Source organism: Mobula hypostoma, chromosome 30 (assembly GCF_963921235.1).
Source record: "Mobula hypostoma chromosome 30, sMobHyp1.1, whole genome shotgun sequence".
In the NCBI taxonomy this organism is placed as follows: Eukaryota; Metazoa; Chordata; class Chondrichthyes; order Myliobatiformes; family Myliobatidae; genus Mobula; species Mobula hypostoma.
The window spans coordinates 5,681,461-5,699,395 of NC_086126.1; the positions used below are offsets into that span (position 1 = coordinate 5,681,461).

The window sequence follows — 17,935 nt, forward strand, 5'->3', positions numbered from 1 at the left end:
TACACAAGAAAGGACACGATTAGAACAAAAATAAGTCAATTTTAGCGCAAAACAATCGCCGTGTTTCTGTACCAGGGTACTGGTTAGGTTGGTTCAAGAACCGAATGGTTGAAGGGAAGTAGCTGTTCCTGAACCTGGTGGTGTGGGACTTCAGGATTCTGTGCCTGAAGGGAGCTGCAAGATCGTGGCACAGCTTGGGTGGTGGTGGGGGGGAGGAATCTTTAACGGACGTTGTCGTCTTAAGACGGTGCCTCCTGTAGATTCTACCGACGGTGGGCAGGGAGGTGCCAGTGATGTGTTGCACTGAGTCGAAGGCTTCGGGGCAAGGCGAATGGGGTTGAGAGGGATAATAAATCAGCCATGATGGAATGGCAGAGCAGACTCGATGGGCCAAGTGGCCCAATTCTGGTCTTATGGGGTTGGCTGCTCTGTGGCCTCTTAATACTTTCAACAGCACACCTGTAGCTGCTTGTGGGCACACGATAAATAAACCTAAATCTGAGGATCTTGTGGATTCAATCCGCACTGATGCTTCCAATGACTGGGCTAACATCATCTTCCAATACAGCCCGCATGGTTTAACAGGGTGGGACCCGGGTGTAGTTTGTGCGTGGTGGGTGCTGAGATTTTCACTGGGTGAGGGTGCCCACTGCAGACCTCAGCGTTTTTGGTGGGGTGCGGAGTGTCTTGTTTCTTAACTGGGTTTTGCTGCCTGCCCGCAGGAGGAGCAGAAGACCATGAAGACCAAGATGAGGGAGAAGGTGCGGCCGAAGATGGGCAAGATCGACATCGACTACCAGAAGCTGCACGACGCCTTCTTCAAGTGGCAGACCAAGCCCAAGCTCACCATCCACGGAGACCTGTATTACGAGGTGGGTCGGCCACGGTGTCCAGCATGCCTCGGCTCCATCCCTCTCCTGTGTTGGACGGGCTTGTGGATCTCCTTTGAGGGTAGTGTAGGCGGGGTCCGGCGGAATCAGCGGCAAGATTGTTGCAGGCGCCTTCCCTGGCATTGCATCTCCTCTGATCTCCCAGTACTCCATCTTTAGCATCCCCGCCTCCATCTGAATCCATCCTGATCTCGGTCCTTTCCCTGAACTTGTCTGCGCCTCCCGTATGTAGAACGTAGAGCACAGTATGGATATTGTGCCAAACTTTTGACCACCTCAAAGCTCAGCCTAACCCTCCCCTCCCCTATAACCCTCCATTTTTCTTTTTGCGTTGATCTCATTTTACTTGGATGTATTAAGCCGTTGAGGGTGTTTGTCCAACCTCTGGTGTATTGAATGCGTCTTCTCTGCTCGTCCCAACAGGGTAAAGAGTTCGAGACCCGGCTCAAGGAGAAGAAGCCCGGAGACCTGTCGGACGAACTGCGCCTGGCCCTCGGAATGCCGGTGGGAGCTGTACGTAGATTCCCTTGCTGCCTAGCTTTTTGGGGTGGGCTGTTTCATCGTTCAGGGTGTCTGCAGTGCCAACCCGGGAGATCAGAGGGCTGGCTCCAGAAGTGTCCGCCGTCCAGATCCTAAATCAGAATCGGGTTTGCTGCCGCTGACGTGTGAAACTTGCCGTGTTGCGGCAGTGCAAGGCGTATAAATTACTATAAGTTATGGTCGCGTGGCGGTCGGCACAACGCCATTACAGTGCCAGCAATCTGGTCAGTGAGGAGTTTGTACGTTCTCCCCGTGATCGCGTGCGTTTCCTCCGGGTGCCCTGGTTTCCTCCCACATTCCAAAGACATACTGGTTGGTAGGTTAATTGGTCACATGGTCCATCCAGTGCGAGCTCGTTGGGCCTGTTACCACTAAACGTAACGAAGTTACAAAATGGTTTGAAGGGTGAACCACGAGGTAGTGCCACGGACTGTCCGTGAAATGTGATGGTGGAAGGGCGGATGATGTTAAGCGATTAAACGTAGGGCCTTCAAGCTCCTGTACCTCCCCGACGGTAGTGATGAAGAGGGCGCGTCCCCCATGGCGAGGGTCCTGAATGATGGAGGCTGCTTTCTTTTGAGATGATGGTGGGGAGGCTTGCCGCCCATGTTGGAGTCCACAATTATTGAGGCTTTTTCTGATCCAGTGCGGCGGCCCCTCCGTACCAGACGGTGATGCAACCAGTCGGAATGCTCTCCACAGGACATTTTTGGGAGTTCGCAAGAGTCTTTGGTCTTTTATCACCGGCGTGCTCTGGGCAGTTCGCCCAGCAGCACCTCGCGACTTTGGGACGTGGGGAAGGAAGTGAAGCCCCCGGAGGAAACCCGGGCAGAGTGCTCAAGTCTGACGCACGGCACCCGAAGGCCGGAATCGAACCTGGATCGCTGGAGCCGCGAGACAGCATCTCTGCACGCTGCCCACTCTGACGCACGGCAGTCTGCCACGGTGTCTTCTCCTGTCACTGTCATACGCAGCCAGTCTCTTTACGGGACTTTTCGTTGCGCTGAAGTCCCAGTTCCTGGGTGTCCACGTCTCTGAAGGTCTGTCTTGGGTCCGACATATTGATGGAATTACAAAGAAGGCACGACAGAGTCTGTATTTCATTAGGAGTTTGAGGAGATTTGCACGTCACCAGAGACGCCCACAAATTTCTGCAGATGTACCGATTGCATCATTGTCTGGTTTGGAGAATGATTCAGGATTGGGAAAAGTTGCAAACTCGGTCAGCTCCATCATGGGCACTGGCCTCCCCAGCATCCAGGCCATCTTCAAAAGGCGTTAACTCAGAAAGGTGGCACCAATCGTTAGGGATCCCCACCACCCAGGACATTCCCTCTTCCTGCTACCATCAGGGAGGAGGTACAGGACCCTGAAGGCGCACACTCGACGATTCAGAACAACTTCTTCCCCTCCGGCAGCAGATTTCTGAATGGACAATTAATCCACGTACACTACCTCACTACTTTTTTTCTTTTTTGCTCTCTCTCTACACAAACGCACTTATTGCGATTTGTAGTTGTTTTATTATGTATTGCATATTTCACGATGCGTGCCAGTGATATTAAACCTGATTCTGATACAATAACAAGCAGCAGCAGTTGAATCATGAAACAGAACTGTACTGCGCAAGCCCTTCGGCCCACGAGGTTGTACTGACCTTTTAGCCTTCTCCGAGATCAATCTAACCCTTCCCTCCCACGTCACTGGGCCCCTACCTGCCCTCGGTAATCACATCTCTGCTCTCCAGCGTCCCGTCCCACGCCATCCCATCTTGCCCCTGTGCTTTGATTCCCATTCCGCCGATCGACAGCCTTCCATCAAGTCGCCTCTCGTTCTTCACTCCAGAGAGAAAAGCCCCAGCTCGCTCAGCCTATCCTCATAAGGCATGCTCCCCAGTCCAGGCAGCGTCCTGGTAAACCTCTGCACCCTCTAAAGCTTCCACATCCTTCCTATGATGAGGCGACCAGAACCGAACACAACACTCCAAGTGTGGTGTAATAGGCATTTAATAGAGCATAGTACAGTGTAAGCCCTTCAGCCCACAATATTGTGTTTAACCTACTCCAAGATCAACCTAGTCCTTCCCTATGCCTATCTAAGAGTCTCTTAAATGAGCCTAATGTGTCTACCGCCACCCCTGGCAGGGCGTTCCACACTCCCACCACTCTATATTTTTAAAAAAACCTACCTCTGATAGCCCCCACTATAGCAGACATCCCACCCTGCAAAAACTCATTTCAGGGAGGTAGCACCGTCAATTTGCGGGAGACTCCCGGAACTTCCGGGAGAGGTGGGATGTCTGCAATAGAGTAGCTCCTTAGCAGTGGCCAGCTAGTTTAAATAACGTTAGCTGTGCTAATGAACGAATGACACCTGTTAAACTCACCTCAACATGTCTTTTACAGTCTTAACCCACCATGGGCAATAGAAAAGTCACTGTTGCAAACAGTGCAGCGAGCAACACTGTCATTATTTTTGACCCCTATTAGACAGGGGTACACTTTAGTGTAGCCTGGGGTGACGTACGCTTTATATTTTATTTTTTTGGAACACTCTGCCATGGCGCGTGTTCGCTCTCTCTCGCTCTCTCAAAAAAATTGATTTCTGGGACATTGTATATAACTTGCGGGCATCAGGAAGCCACTATTAATATGCGGGAGACTCCCAGAACTTCCGGGAGAGGTGGGATGTCAGCTATAGCCATTGTCGGCCTGGGGGGGGCGGGGTGCTGACTGTCCATGAATCATTCTAACTCTCTGGTTCACTTTACCCCAGAACTCACACAAGGTCCCTCCGCCGTGGTTGATCGCCATGCAGCGATATGGCCCGCCGCCCTCGTACCCCAACCTCAAAATTCCTGGCCTGAACTCACCGATCCCGGAGGTAAGTCGATCACGGGAAGCTCGAGTGGATGGGCAGGGGGTGGTGGTGCGCAGAGTGCTCACGGGTGTAAGGAAATGAAGACTCCCCAGAGTAGCTGGCAGACTACACGGGACCTGACATGTTGGGTTCGTGGGGATGTGTTGGACCTTCAATGCACAGGACGCCGGAGGAGCTCATAGAGGGTCAGGCGGTGTCAATTGCAAACCAACCTTTTTTATGCCATGGCCCAGTGCCATTAAGCATGGGTCTGTGGACTCCAGGTTGGGAGTGGAATAAGCAGACAACGTTTTGGGCCGAGAGCCCCTCGGGATCGGAAAGGAAGGAGCAGAGCCTGGATGAGATGGTGGGAGGAGTGGTAGGAGGACAAGATGGTGGGTGATGGGAGAGACCGGGCGAGGGGAAGCTGGTGGTGAGACGGGACGTAATAAGAAGCTGCGAGGTGATAGGTGGAAAGGGTAAAGGGCTGAAAAAGGAGGAATCTGATAGGAGAGGAGAGTAGACCGGGGAGAAAGGGAAGGAGGGGGGGAACCAGAGGGAGGTGAAGACAAAAGGGGTGAGGGGGGAACCAGAATGGCGAGTGGGAAAAGCAAGAAAGGGGGAGAAATTACAAAAAGTTGGAGAAATCGACGTTGGTGTCATCAGGTTGGAAGCTACCAGATGGAATATGAGGTGTTGCTCCTCCAACCTGAGTGTGGCCTCGTCGCGATTGTCGAGGAACCATGTCAGAATGGGAAGTTGAATTGCAGTGGGGGGGGGGCCTCCAGGAGATCCCTCCTTTGTGGAATTGTGTATGAGCTTGGGTAGAGATGGGATTATTGAGTAGATCTGAGCATACGGTGACCTGTTATCTGGGCCTGCCTGTACTCGCCGTCTCCTCTGGGACACGTGGAGGCTGGTAGGAGTTGGCAAGTTGAGATGGAGAATGTGGCTGCTGGAATTCAATTTGAAAGTCTTACGTGGGGTTTACTGTCATACACACAGGTCCGTGTATGGACAGGTGCACTGAAAGTCTTACAGCAGTAACACAGGCATATAGCACCAGATAAGCAACATTCACAACAAAAACTAATAATATGCACGAGATTCTGCAGATGCTGGAAGACTTGAGCAACATACAAAATGCTGGAGGAACTCCAGTCAGATATACAAATGAGTTGACATTTTGGTTCAAAACTTTTGGTTGTTTATTCCCCTCCATAGATGCTGCCTAACTTGCTGAGTTCCTCCAGCATTTTGTGTGCGTTGCATGAATTGTCTTTTTTTTAAACAGGAAAGAACACGATTAGAACAAAAACATTCTATTGTAGTATGGTCACAAACAAGAGAAAACCTGCAGGTGCTGGAAATCCGCTCAATGCACGCAATGCTGGAGGAACTCAGCAGGCCAGGCAGCATCTGTGGAAATCCTGCCCAAGGGTTTCGGCCCGAAATGGCGACTGTACTCTTTTTCCATAGATACTGCCTGGCCTGCTGAGTTCCTCCAGCATTTTGTGTGTATATGTAGTGCAGATTGGTCGCAGTGCTGCTTATACTGAGGAAGTGATTAGGGTCGGTACAAGAACCGAACGGTTGAAGGAAAGTAGCTGTTCCTGAACCAGGTGGTCAGGCTTCTGTACCTCCTGCCCGATGAGAGCTGTGAGAAGATGCCTTGGGCCAGATGGTGGGGATCTTTGGGTATTACCTCCTGGAGGCAGGGCCTCCTGTAGATACTGTTGGGGGAGGGAACGTCGACTCAGACCATGAGAGGCCTGCGTCGGGCATTTTCATGCCTTACAAGGCGCAGATTGGAAGTCTGTGTGGGGCGCCATTCCTCGCACAGACACCAGAGCAATGTGTGGTTAAGTGCCTTGCTCAAGGGCACAAACACACTGCCACAGCTGAGGCTCGAACTAGCGACCTTCAGATCACTAGACGAGCGCCTTAACCACTTGGCCACGTGCTCAACACAATACAGATACTGTTGGATCTCTGTTTATTTTCTGATCCTTGAGGTTCTTCTGGTATTCCGGAATGACAAGTAGTCTTAATTATAAGAGTTCAGCTTGAAAGTACAAGCAAACACATAAAAAGCTGAAAAACGATGTTGAGAGGTGAATGGATGTGAAGGCAAAAGGAATGAAGATGCAAAGTTGCTCCTCCTGAAAAATCCCATCAATTTTATAGATAAGGAAATTCTTTAGATGGGATTAAACTGGTTAGTAGGCTATAATTAAAACAAATATGTCATGTGAGTAATTTGCTAATACTTAGCCAATGAAAAATAAGAAAGGTGATAAACCGTTAGTTTAGCTGCTATACCGCTTTCTGCCTGTGAGTGTGAAAAGTACATGAATTTGTTAAAAAGTAAAAATCTTATTAAAAAGTATTATCTAAAATATCCTGTTTCCAACAATACTGCTGATGGTGGGGAGGGATGTGCCCGTGATGTGTTGGGCTGTCCATTGCTAACTTGCTACTTGCCTTTCAATTGCTGTACCAAGTCAGTGGTCGTTTGTATTTGAATGGGTGAGGCGAGTATAGGTCTGTTTCATTTACTGGGGGGGGGCAAGGATCTTCCGATGCGTGTGAGTCTGCGTGGCTGTGAATGAGGTCCCACATTGGTTCACCTGCGGCTGCTTCTGTCCAATAACGTGTTGTTGTCCCTCGGCAGAGCTGCTCCTTTGGATACCACGCTGGAGGCTGGGGGAAGCCGCCTGTCGACGAGACTGGAAAACCGCTGTACGGGGATGTGTTTGGAACAAATTCCCTGGAATTTCAGGTATGTAAAGCCAGCTTTCCACCTCCCTAATCGCTTCATGCTCTGCCCTAGGCCAGGCTGCAGAGCCGGCCAGAACACTGTTGTAAGTGGCAGGCACACACACTGACGAGGGCGGCAACAGCTCCTCAGCATTTCCCCAGCAGATTTCTACGATTTTATTCTGGGAGAGAGTGGCAAATTATAATTGACATCTGCTTCGTAGGTTCCTGACTTCAAGGAAATCTGGCTTTCTGCTTGTAGGGTTAAACTACATTGCTCAGAGTCTCCTCCAAGCAAGGATGTAAAGTTGAGGCTTTATAAAGCTCTGGTGAGGCCCCTTTTCTTAGAAAGGATGCGCTGATGTTGGAGAGAGTTCAAAGGTTCATGAAAATGATTCCAGAGTTGAGAGGCTTGTCATATGAAGAGGGTTTGATGACTCTGAGCCTCTAACCACTGGAATTCAGAAGAATGAGGTTTCAACGAGGTCACCACTGTCGAAGGTTGAAAGGCCTCGATAGAGTGGACGTGGAGAGGAACTTCCCTGTGGTGGGAGAGTCTGAAGACCAGAGGGCACAGCCTCAGAATAGAGGGGCGTCCTTTTAGAACGGAGATGAAGGGGAATTTCTTTAGCCAGAGAGTGGTGAATCTGTGGAATTCTTTGCCACAGGCAGCTGTGGATGCCAAGTCTTTCCGTGTATTTAAGGCAGAGGTTGATAGATTCGTGGCATGGAGGGGTACAGGGAGATCGGGGGCTGAGAGGGAAATTGGATCAGCCATGATGAAATGGCAGAGCAGACTCGAGGGGCCCAGTGGCCTCATTCTGCTCCTGTGTCTTGTGGTGGAAGTGTCTGTTCGCAGCGTGGATCGAGGGGAGGTCATTTCCACTCTTCTTGGACGGGAGTGGTTGCAGGAGAGGCGAGAGCAAGGGGGTTGAGCTGAAGATGTGCTGTTCACGGGCAGTTGGGCCAGCGGAGTCGTGTAACAGTGCGATACCTCACCGCACCGGCATCACCGATCAGGGTCTGTAAGAAGCTTGTCTATTCTTACTATGACCCGTGTGGGTTTCCCCTGGGTGCTCTGGTTCCCTCCCACCGGGATAGGGTATTAACTTGTGGGCGTACCGTGCTGGTGCCGACACTGGCGGACTGCCCCCAGTGCACTCGGGCTGTGCTGGCCCCTGACACAAACCCTGCGTTTCACTGTACGTTTCGATGTACGCGAGACATATAAAGCTCATCTCTTTCATCTCTAATCTCGGGGCTTTCTCCAGACAGTAAAGGGGAAATCTGAAACCCTGACCCCCTACATAAAGTTGACTGGAATTTTCCAGACAGACCCGAGGCTGGGCTTCGGGACGTCAAGGGAGCTGAACTGGATGATTGACATCCATACTGACAGTGGTCTCAGAAAGAGAGGGCTGGAGCTGTGTGGGGGCAGAAGGAAGTGCCAGAAGGTACTGACACGTGGCTGAAAACATTGGGCCATCAGATGTCAAGGGAGAGGTATGAACCCGAGATCCTAACTGGAAACGGAGGAGGGTGCCAGAGGGAGAGGCTGACTGAGGAAGGACAAGTGGCTGCAGGAGCAAGTCTGGATAGGAATGTGGTCGCACACCTCAGAATAAACCTGCAAAGCTTTTTCAAAAGCGAGAGTACGTTGTCAAGGTCAAGTCTACTGTCGTATGCACAGGCATCACAGGTGCAGAGCGTCAGATAAACAGCGTTCACACGACGAGTATCAAGTTTGACCCAGAAACACATAGGACTTGGCAGACGCTGGAGATCCAGAGCCCCATGCGCACGCACACACACACAAAAACACACACGCACGCACACACACACACACATAAAAACACACACACACACAAAAACACACACACACACAAAAACACACACACACACACAAAAACACACACAAAAACACACACACACACACACACAAACACACACAAAAAACACACACACAAACACACACACACACACACAAAAACACACACACACACACAAAAACACACACAAAAACACACACACACACACACACACACACACACACACACACACAAAAACACACACAAACACACACACACACAAAAACACACACAAACACACACACACACACACACAAAAACACACACAAACACAAAAACACACACACACACACAAACACACACACACACACACACACAAAAAAACACACACACAATGCCGGAGGAACTGGGCAGGTCAGACGGCGTCTGTGGAGAGGGATGAACAGTCGGTTTTGGTCCAGGACCCTTCATTGGGACTGGAAAGGAAGGGGGCAGTAGCCAGAGTAGGAAGGTGGACGGGAGGGGAAGGAACGCAAGCTGCCAGGTGAGGTGAGGTCCATTTCAGTGCGAGGTGGTTACAGAGCCTCTACACAATGTGCTGGCTGGTTCAGGAACCGAAAGGTTGAAGTGTTTGAAGCTGCCGGTGTGGGGTCTTCAGGCTTGTGCACCTCCTGCCTGTTGGGAGCTCTGAAAACCTTCAAAAAATATTGCCTTCTGTAGATCCGGTTGATGGTGGGGAGCATTGTGTCTGTGACATACAACCATCCAGACCATGCCCTCTTCTCACTACTACCATCAGGAAAGAGGTACAGGAGCCTCAGGTCCCACACCGCCAGAACCAGACGGGATAACTTCCCTCAACTTCACTCGCCCCGTCCCTGAACTGTTCCGACAACCCTATGGATTCGCTTTCAAGGGCTCTTCGTCTCATGTTCTTGATTGATTTTTTTCTTCCTTTCTTCTTTTCTTCTTGTATTTGCACAGTTTGTTATCTTCTGCACACTGGTCGTTTGTTTCCTCCTTCTATTGTGTTTGTATTTACTGTGAATGCCCCCAAGAAAATGGATCTCGGGGTTGAATGTGGTGCTGTATACGTACTTTGACAATAAATGTACTCTGAACTTTGTACCATCGGAAAGGAGGTACGGGAGCCTCGGGTCTCACAGCACTATGTTCAGGAACAGTTATTACCCTTCAACCACCAGGCTCCTGAACCAGCGTGGATAACTTCACGCACCACTACTCTGAACCGATTCCACGGCACACAGCCTCACTTTCAAGGGCTCTTTACCACTCGTTCTCTGGTTTCTCATCTTCTGCACGCTGTCAGTCTGTCTGGTTTTTGTCTAGTTTATCACAAATTTTACTTCTTTCCCTGTAAATGCCCGCGAGAAAAATGAATCTCGGGGTAGCACGTGGTAACATTACGTACTTTGATAGTAAGTTTACTCTGAACTCCGAGATTTTTCCGGGAGCTTGTTGCTTGCTCCGGATTCCGGCGTCTGTAGTCTACACAAAATAATCTGCAGATGCTGGGGTCAAAGCAACACTCACAACACGCTGGAGGAACTCAGGTCGGGCAGCATCCGCGGAAAGGACCGGTTGACGTTTCGGGCCGGAACCCGGAGTCCTGACGAAGGGTTCCAGCCCGAAACGTCGACCGATCTTTTCCACGGATGCTGCCCGACCTGCTGAGTTCCTCCAGCGAGCTGTGAGTGCGGCATCTGTTGTCTCTTGTCTTGAGGTTGTTGCAGCTGGGGATAGGGTTAGGCTGGCAATGGTAGTGACAAGAAGAGGGCACACTCGGGGAGGGGTTTGAGCAATGTCTGTGGAGGGAAATGAACAGACATTTTGGGCTGAGAACTTTCATCTGGATGGCAGCTCTTGTTCCTCAGTCTGGATGAAGGGTCTTGGTTTGATTCCTCCCCCGCAGATGCTGCCCGTCCTGCTGAGATCCCCTTGTATTGCTCAACATTCTGGCGTCCACCTCACCAGTGATCTGATTGATCAGACGAATGCTGGAGCGGCTGAGGGTCCTCTTCTTCCCCGCCCTCGCTGTATAATGACCAAAGGGTAAGAGGGTTTCGCTCTCCTTCCCTCTCCAGGCAAAGACAGAGGAGGAGGTGCTGGATCGGACACCCTGGGGCGAGCTGGAGCCTTCTGATGAGGAATCCTCAGAGGACGAGGAGGAGGAGGATGAAAGCGATGAAGATAAACCAGACGACACTGGATTCATCACACCGGCGGACAGGTACCCAGCCGGGGAGCGGGGAGGGGGTTGGCGGTGTGGGTCGGGAGGGGGTGTCTTTGCCCGTGACTCTTTTGAAACCCCTTTCCCTCCGGCAGGCTGGGGCCTCCCTCATTTGCTTCCATTCGAGTCTGGTTCCAGCCAGAGAGTGTGCAATTTCCCCCTCCCTGACCGTAATGTTACTCAAGTGGAAGCACTTGGCAGGCAACTGCTCTACCCGAGATTGCGTGAAACTGCCGAGAGTTGTGGACATGGCTCACTATGCCACAGAAACCAAGCTGCCCTTCACGTACTTTGTACCTCAAAGACCCACACACACCCCAGACCTTCTCTTGTCCCCTTGTCCCGTCAGGTGGATGACACAGAAACCTGAAAGCCCGTCCCACCAGGCTCAAGAGTGGCTTCTACACCCTTGTCTTAAGACTCGAATGGTTCATCAGCATGATGTGCAATGTTGTATGACATCATCATGATGTGCCATGTCTTATGACATCATCATGACGTGCCATGTTGTATTGACCTGGGCAGTCTTGGTCACGTGACCATGATTGCTCTTGGCAAATTTTACCTCGCAAGTGATTTGCCGTTGGCTTCTTCTGGGCCGTGTCCTTACAGGAGGGGTGACCCCTGGCCATTATCAACACTCTTCAGAGGAAGTCCTACCCTGGAGTCAGCGGCCTCATAACCAGGACTTGTGATGTGCACCAGTGCTCATACGACCGTCCACCACCACCTCCCATGCTTCATGTGACCCTGATCCTGTGGGGGGGAGGGGGGGGCGGCTAAGCAGGTGCTACACCTTGCCCAAGGGGGCACCTTGCACCTCCTTCGGTAGACGCATATCTATACTCTGCCACCCACTTGACTGGCTCACCAGTGCAATAAGATGGGAGTCTTGACCTCCCATTCTAACTTGTGGTGTCCTTGCACCTGATTGTTGGCCCGTGCTGCACTTTCTCCGTGACTGTAACACTATTCTGCGTTCTGTTGCTACTTTTCCCTTGCCCTCCCTCCACGTACTGATGTGATGAAACTGTATGGATGGCACGTGAAACAAGTTTTTCACGGTACCTGGGTAACAGATTAATTTAGCAATCCATACTTTGTTTTGCCCTACCCTTCTGGTTAGTAGCCACATACCTAGTGCAGCCCTCACCCCATAGGCTTGTGATGAGTCACTGTGACTCCAACCGAACAGCAACATGACTCGACAGTGCGGGGGAATAACGCCTTTTCTAATAAACAAACATGTCTAGGGTAGATATGATTCAGGTGAGCATAAACGTAAAAGTCTGAATGTTCCTTCTAAGGGAAATGAAGGACTGCAAATGATGCCAATTTATCATTCACCAGGAAACGATAACTTACACCAGTATAAACTTGAAATTGTATTGACAAAATATTTTAAACAATAACGAACACAATAATACGATATAACACAAAATAAAGGGCCTGTTATTTGTTTTTATTTATGTGTACGTGTGTATATCTTTGTGCACATTATTGTTGGCGCTCATTGTTGCGTAATCAATCCAGTTTGCTTCACTTTGTTTACTCATGGTACTGAAATGGTTTTACGCTGAAGAGCTGGGGTGGGGGAGGAATTTTCGCACAACGTTCAAGGAAAGGGCTTTATACTTTATTGTCACCAAACAATTGACACTGGAGCATATAATCATCGCAGCAATGTTTGATTCTGTGTTTTGTGCTCCCTGGAGTACAAATCGATAGTAAACAGTAAAAATTTAAATTATAAATCATAAATAGAAAGGGGAAAGCAAGGTAGTGCAAAAAAACCGAGAGGCAGGTCCGGATATTTGGAGGGTACGGCCCAGATCCATTGAACTTCCTTCAATGCTGTGCGCTAACTAGCTAACTAAATTATCCGTACGCTCTCCGTTGTCTACAAGAACCCGTGTCCTTCCAAATGGGTTCTGTGAGCATTTCACCGTGTTCATCTCAGTTTCCATTCTCCTCCTCCGATCCCGCACCCTCTGGAGAATGGGACCCCGTTCCTCTCCTGCGTTCCCTCCCAAAAAAAGTTAATCAGGCAAATCCTATTGGCTAATTTAATCTCTGAATTTTTTTGCCCCACGTAGGGGCAGGATGTTGACCAAGCAGTTAGCGTAATGTGCGGGTATCCTCCACATGCTCTGATTTCCTCCCACATTCCAAAGACGCACAGGTTGGTTAGCCCTGGGCCTGCTGTGTTGGCGCCACTTGCAGACTGCCCAGCACAATCCTTACTGATTTGATTTGACTTGACGCAAACGTCACGTTTCGCTGTGTGCTTCAGTGCGTACGTGACAGATTTCTTAAAAAAAAATCTTAAACCTCCTTAACCGTTCTATCAACTTTACGTTTCAACACTGAGGGAGGTGGAACCTAAGGTCGCTCTGCTCCTCCACGCTGCTGAATATCCTTCCATTAACCTTGTACTCTGCTTTCGAGTTCGATCTCCTCAAAGGTCCAGATATCTTCCATTATTAATCAAGTCACTTTCCTTGTGCCGAGTTTGCACTAACATTGTGGGGATGCCTCTGCCAACCAGCGAAAGGTGATCTTTGCAATTAAACGTCCCAGCGGCCGAAGAGGAAGTGGTTGCAAACGCACAGGGAGGGAAGGACGGTGGCGGAGCGGAGGGATTAACCGTTTCTACTGACTGGCATTAGCCCTGGCGCACGCCGGCAGCTTGCGGTACAGGAGTGATACTCTGCGAAAACGTGCGCCCTTGAAAGCCCACGCAAGGAGGGGCCTGGCGCGGTGCAGGTGGCCCGGTCGATTTGCGCCACAGTCCATCGGAAGGCGCTGGCCTTATTCTCGCAGTCAGCTTACTGTTGTCCACAGCTTCATCAGGATAGCTCCATTGAAGGGATCCGTGTCAGGTTCTGATGCTGGGATTGTGTACCTGAAATTCTTACTCCTCACAGACGTCCACAAGACAAACCCCAGAGGCTGAATGATAAAAACACAAGAACCCTCAAAGGCCCCCCTCCCGTTGCATTAAGCAAGAAAGCAAGAGCAAACCATCCACCCCTCCCTTTTGTGCCAGCAGTAGTACTGACATCCCTCTCCCCCCACCCGCAACAGAAAATATTTCCCCAGTACCTGTTGGATCTTCAACCCTTCTTGACCCACTGCATCTTCAATTTTTTTAATTTAATTTTTTTTTATTTAGAGATTTAGCGCGGAGCAGGCTCATCCGTCCCAGCAAGCCGCGTGCACCGGCGACATACCTATATAGCCCGAGCCTAATCACGGGACGATTTACAGTGACCAATGAACCCCCACACGCTCGTGCCAAGAGCAAAAACACACTTCTTGCAGGCAGTGCCAGAATTGAACTCTGAACTCTTGAACTCTGCCCCTGAGCCGTAATAGTGTCACACTAACAGAGTATGTACGTCCTAGCTTTTGCAGCCTGGGAAAGAGGGGGAAAATACTGTCACTTCCCCAGGTGGGGACGGGTCTGTCACTGTGTGACACCGGGGTATGGTACCGGTGGGGACGGGTCCATCACTGTGTGACACTGGGGTACGGTACCGGTGGGGACAGGTCTGACACTGTACTGGTGAGGTTGCGGTGCAGTACAAACGGGGGTGAGCAGGATAATAAGTCAGCCAAATATTCTGGGCTGAATGCTGTTATCCTGCCCTATTTTTCTGGTCACAGCCATCTTCCATCACAATGGTCTTTATCTGAGCCTCTAGTAATCACTTTATCGACGGAGTGCCAACTGACGTGCCCGCCTCGACCGTGCATATGTCGTATCTGGGACCAGAGAGTACAGCATCAGCATGAAAGGACATCAGTTCAGAACAGAGATGCGGGAGAGTTTTCTTTAGCCGGAGGGTGGTGAATCTGCAGAATTCATTGCCACAGATGACTGGGGGGGCCAAGTCATTGTGTGTACTTAAAGCAGAGGTTCATTAGTAACGGCGTCAAAGGTTACGGGAGAATGAGGTTGAGAGGGATCAGCCGTGATTGAAGGGTGGAGCAGACTTGATGGGCTGAATGGCCTGATTCTGCTCCTACGTCTTATGCTCTTAATTCTTCATGTGCTCTTGGGGTCTTGCATTGCCGCGGGAGATGCTTCAGAGCACACGTTGATTTTATACAGTGTGGATGCAGGCTCTTTGGCCCTAACTGTGCAGCCCAGCGAGCTAGTCCTCTCCTGCCTACGTCTGTCCCATCGCTGCCTTAACCTCTCCTACTCACGTCCGTGGTGGCTTTTAAGTGTGGCTAACGTGCCAGCCTCAGCTCTGCTCCCTGGCAGCCCATCCCCGATACACACCGCCCTCGACATGAAGAAGCCTACCCCCGGCCTGAAACCTGGTAGCTGCAACTTGCTTTTCGATGCGTTCGACCTCTTGGGACCTTGAGCCCCAGGCAGCTCCTGGACAAAAATGTTACTTAACAGCAGAGTGCTTCTATCTCGCAAAGATCTCTTCATGAATATTTCAGTGACATGGCCGCTGGCTTCCCAAAGCATTCCCTGATTCATGATTTTGTGATGCGATCGACCGCTACCTGGAGATTTGTGCTTTCAATTAAGGTGTAATCAATTTCCTTGTATCTTAGCATGGTTTGGAGAGCCTTGCGGGATAGTAACAGCGTGTGCGGCCACTGCCAAGTGGAAACACCGTCCATCCAGCTGTCTGGATATCGTTACTTAAACTTCGATTCCAAGCCTGAGTTCTCTCTGTCCGGTCCCCTCAGTCATGCCTTTGGCTGCCAGCTGAAATTTTGCACAGATAGATTTTTGCATTGCAGGGGAATTAATGGTTGCGGAGTTCAAAAGGTTAGCTTTATTCGTCACACGGACATGAAAACACACAGTGCAATGCGCCACTTACGTCAGTGGCCAACACAGTCCGAGGATGTGCTGGGGGCAGCCCACAAGAGTCACCACACTGATGCCAACCTATTTATTTTGGTGAGATAAAGGCATCCGTTAGTCTTGCGAGACCATGGATCTGCACCTGGAAAGCCTTGACTCTCCAGGGCGCAGGCCTGGGCAAGGTTGTATGGAAGACCGGCGGTTGCCCATGCTGCAAGTATCCCCTCTCCATGACACCGATGTTGTCCAAGGGAAGGGCATTAGGACCCATACAGCTTGGCACCGGTGTCATCGCAGAGCAATGTGTGATTAAGTGCCTTGTTCAAGGACACAACACGCTGCCTCGGCTGGGGCTCGAACTCACGACCTTCAGGTCGCTAGTCCAATGCCTTAACCACTTGGCCATGTGCCCAAACTTTTGGTGAGATACAGCGCAGAATAGCCCCTTCCGGCCCTCTGAGCCACGCCACCCAGCCATCCCATGACTTAACGCTGGCCTGATTAGTGACCAGTTACCCTACCAGCCGGTCTTTGGACTGTGGGAGGAAAGTGGAGCTCCCAGAGGAAACCCGGGCGGTCACGGGGAGAACGTACAAAATCCTCACGGGCAATGGCGGGAATTGAACCCGGGTCGCCTGTACCGTAAAGGGTTGGGCTGACCGCTACGCTGCCGTGCCGCCCACAGCTCACTAGCCCTAACCGGTACGTCTCTGGGATGTGGGAGGAAACCGGAGCGCCCGGAGGAAATCTGCGCAGCCGCGGAGAGAACGAACAGGCTCCTTTCGGACGGGAATTAGACCACGATCAATGGTGCGCTGGGCGGGCGGGTGTGGCCGAGTGCTCGGCCAGGTTAATCACAATCTTATTGAGTGGCGGAGCAGATTTGATGGGCCTGAGCTTATTCTGATGCTCATTCTTTCTTTTTGGGTGGGGGGGGTGGCTAAACTCCAGAATATTTTGCCCCACTCCCTCCCCCGGACACCTCCGCCTCCTTGGTACTTGCAAGTTGTTCCCACTACACTAAGTGAGCCGGACTAATATGCGTCTGCCGTTTGCAAATGGTGCCCCACAGGTACGAGTTGCTGTCGTCGGTCTCCAAGTGCAGACGGGGTGGGGGGTGGGGGGGTCTGGTGCCTCCCGGGAGGGGTGGGTGGGGTCTGGTGTCCTGCCCTCAGGAACGGGACCTTCAGCTGACTGACCACCGGGTTACGCTAACCCCAGCAGGATCAGTCCCTCGCCCACACGTTGGGGGTTCGGTTGGGGAGGTCATTGATATGGAAGAAAGCACGAGGTCTCTGACTCCGCCAGACCCACGGAGCCGGAAACTGGGATGGAACCCGGGTCCCCAGAGCTCTACGTACTGCGCCGCTGCTCTGCTCGATAGGCATCGGGTCTGAGAGGTTCGAGTGCCCGAAGCTGTGGGGACAGCACTAACCCTGACTGATCGCGTGCCCCCTCTCCCTTTTTGTCTCGGCAGTGGTCTGATCACACCAGGGGGCTTCTCGTCTGTCCCGGCAGGAATGGAGACCCCAGAGCTCATTGAGCTGCGGAAGAAGAAAATCGAGGAAGCCATGGATGGGTGAGGAACGGCGGTGTCCGGGGTCCCTGCACCGTGCCTGGTGTACCCTCAGCCTGCGCTCACTCTCCGGTGGGCGAGAGCGCGAGTGTGGGGGTGGGGGGAGAGAGTGGTCATGAATCTGAGGTGATGGGAGGGATCTCATTGAAACCTGCCAAACGTCGAAAGGCCTAGATAGAGTGGGCATGGAGAGCACTTTGCTATAGTGGGGAGTCTAGGACCAGAGGGTTCACCCGCCGAATACAAGGACGCCCCTTTAGAACAGAGGTGAGGAGGAATTTCTATAGCCAGGGGGTGGTGAATCTGTGGAATTTATTGCTGCACTCGGCCGTGGATGCCAAGTCATTGGGGACATTTCAAGCAGAGGTTGATGGGTTCCTGATTAGTGAGGGCGTCAAATTGCCTGGATGGCCT

At 51.3% G+C, this 17,935-nt stretch overlaps 1 protein-coding gene across 2 annotated transcripts in view; it reads left to right on the forward strand.

Annotated features, from left to right (window-relative positions):
* The window catches only part of sf3b2 (splicing factor 3b, subunit 2), an 80,585-nt gene that overhangs the window by 52,575 nt on the left and 10,075 nt on the right, over positions 1-17,935 (forward strand). For both annotated transcript variants that reach the window (XM_063036661.1, XM_063036662.1), the window contains 6 exons: positions 723-872; positions 1,314-1,403; positions 4,206-4,313; positions 6,964-7,071; positions 10,963-11,108; positions 17,423-17,524. In XM_063036661.1, coding sequence (XP_062892731.1) covers positions 723-872; positions 1,314-1,403; positions 4,206-4,313; positions 6,964-7,071; positions 10,963-11,108; positions 17,423-17,524 — 704 coding nt within the window. The remainder of the gene's footprint in view (positions 1-722; positions 873-1,313; positions 1,404-4,205; positions 4,314-6,963; positions 7,072-10,962; positions 11,109-17,422; positions 17,525-17,935) is intronic.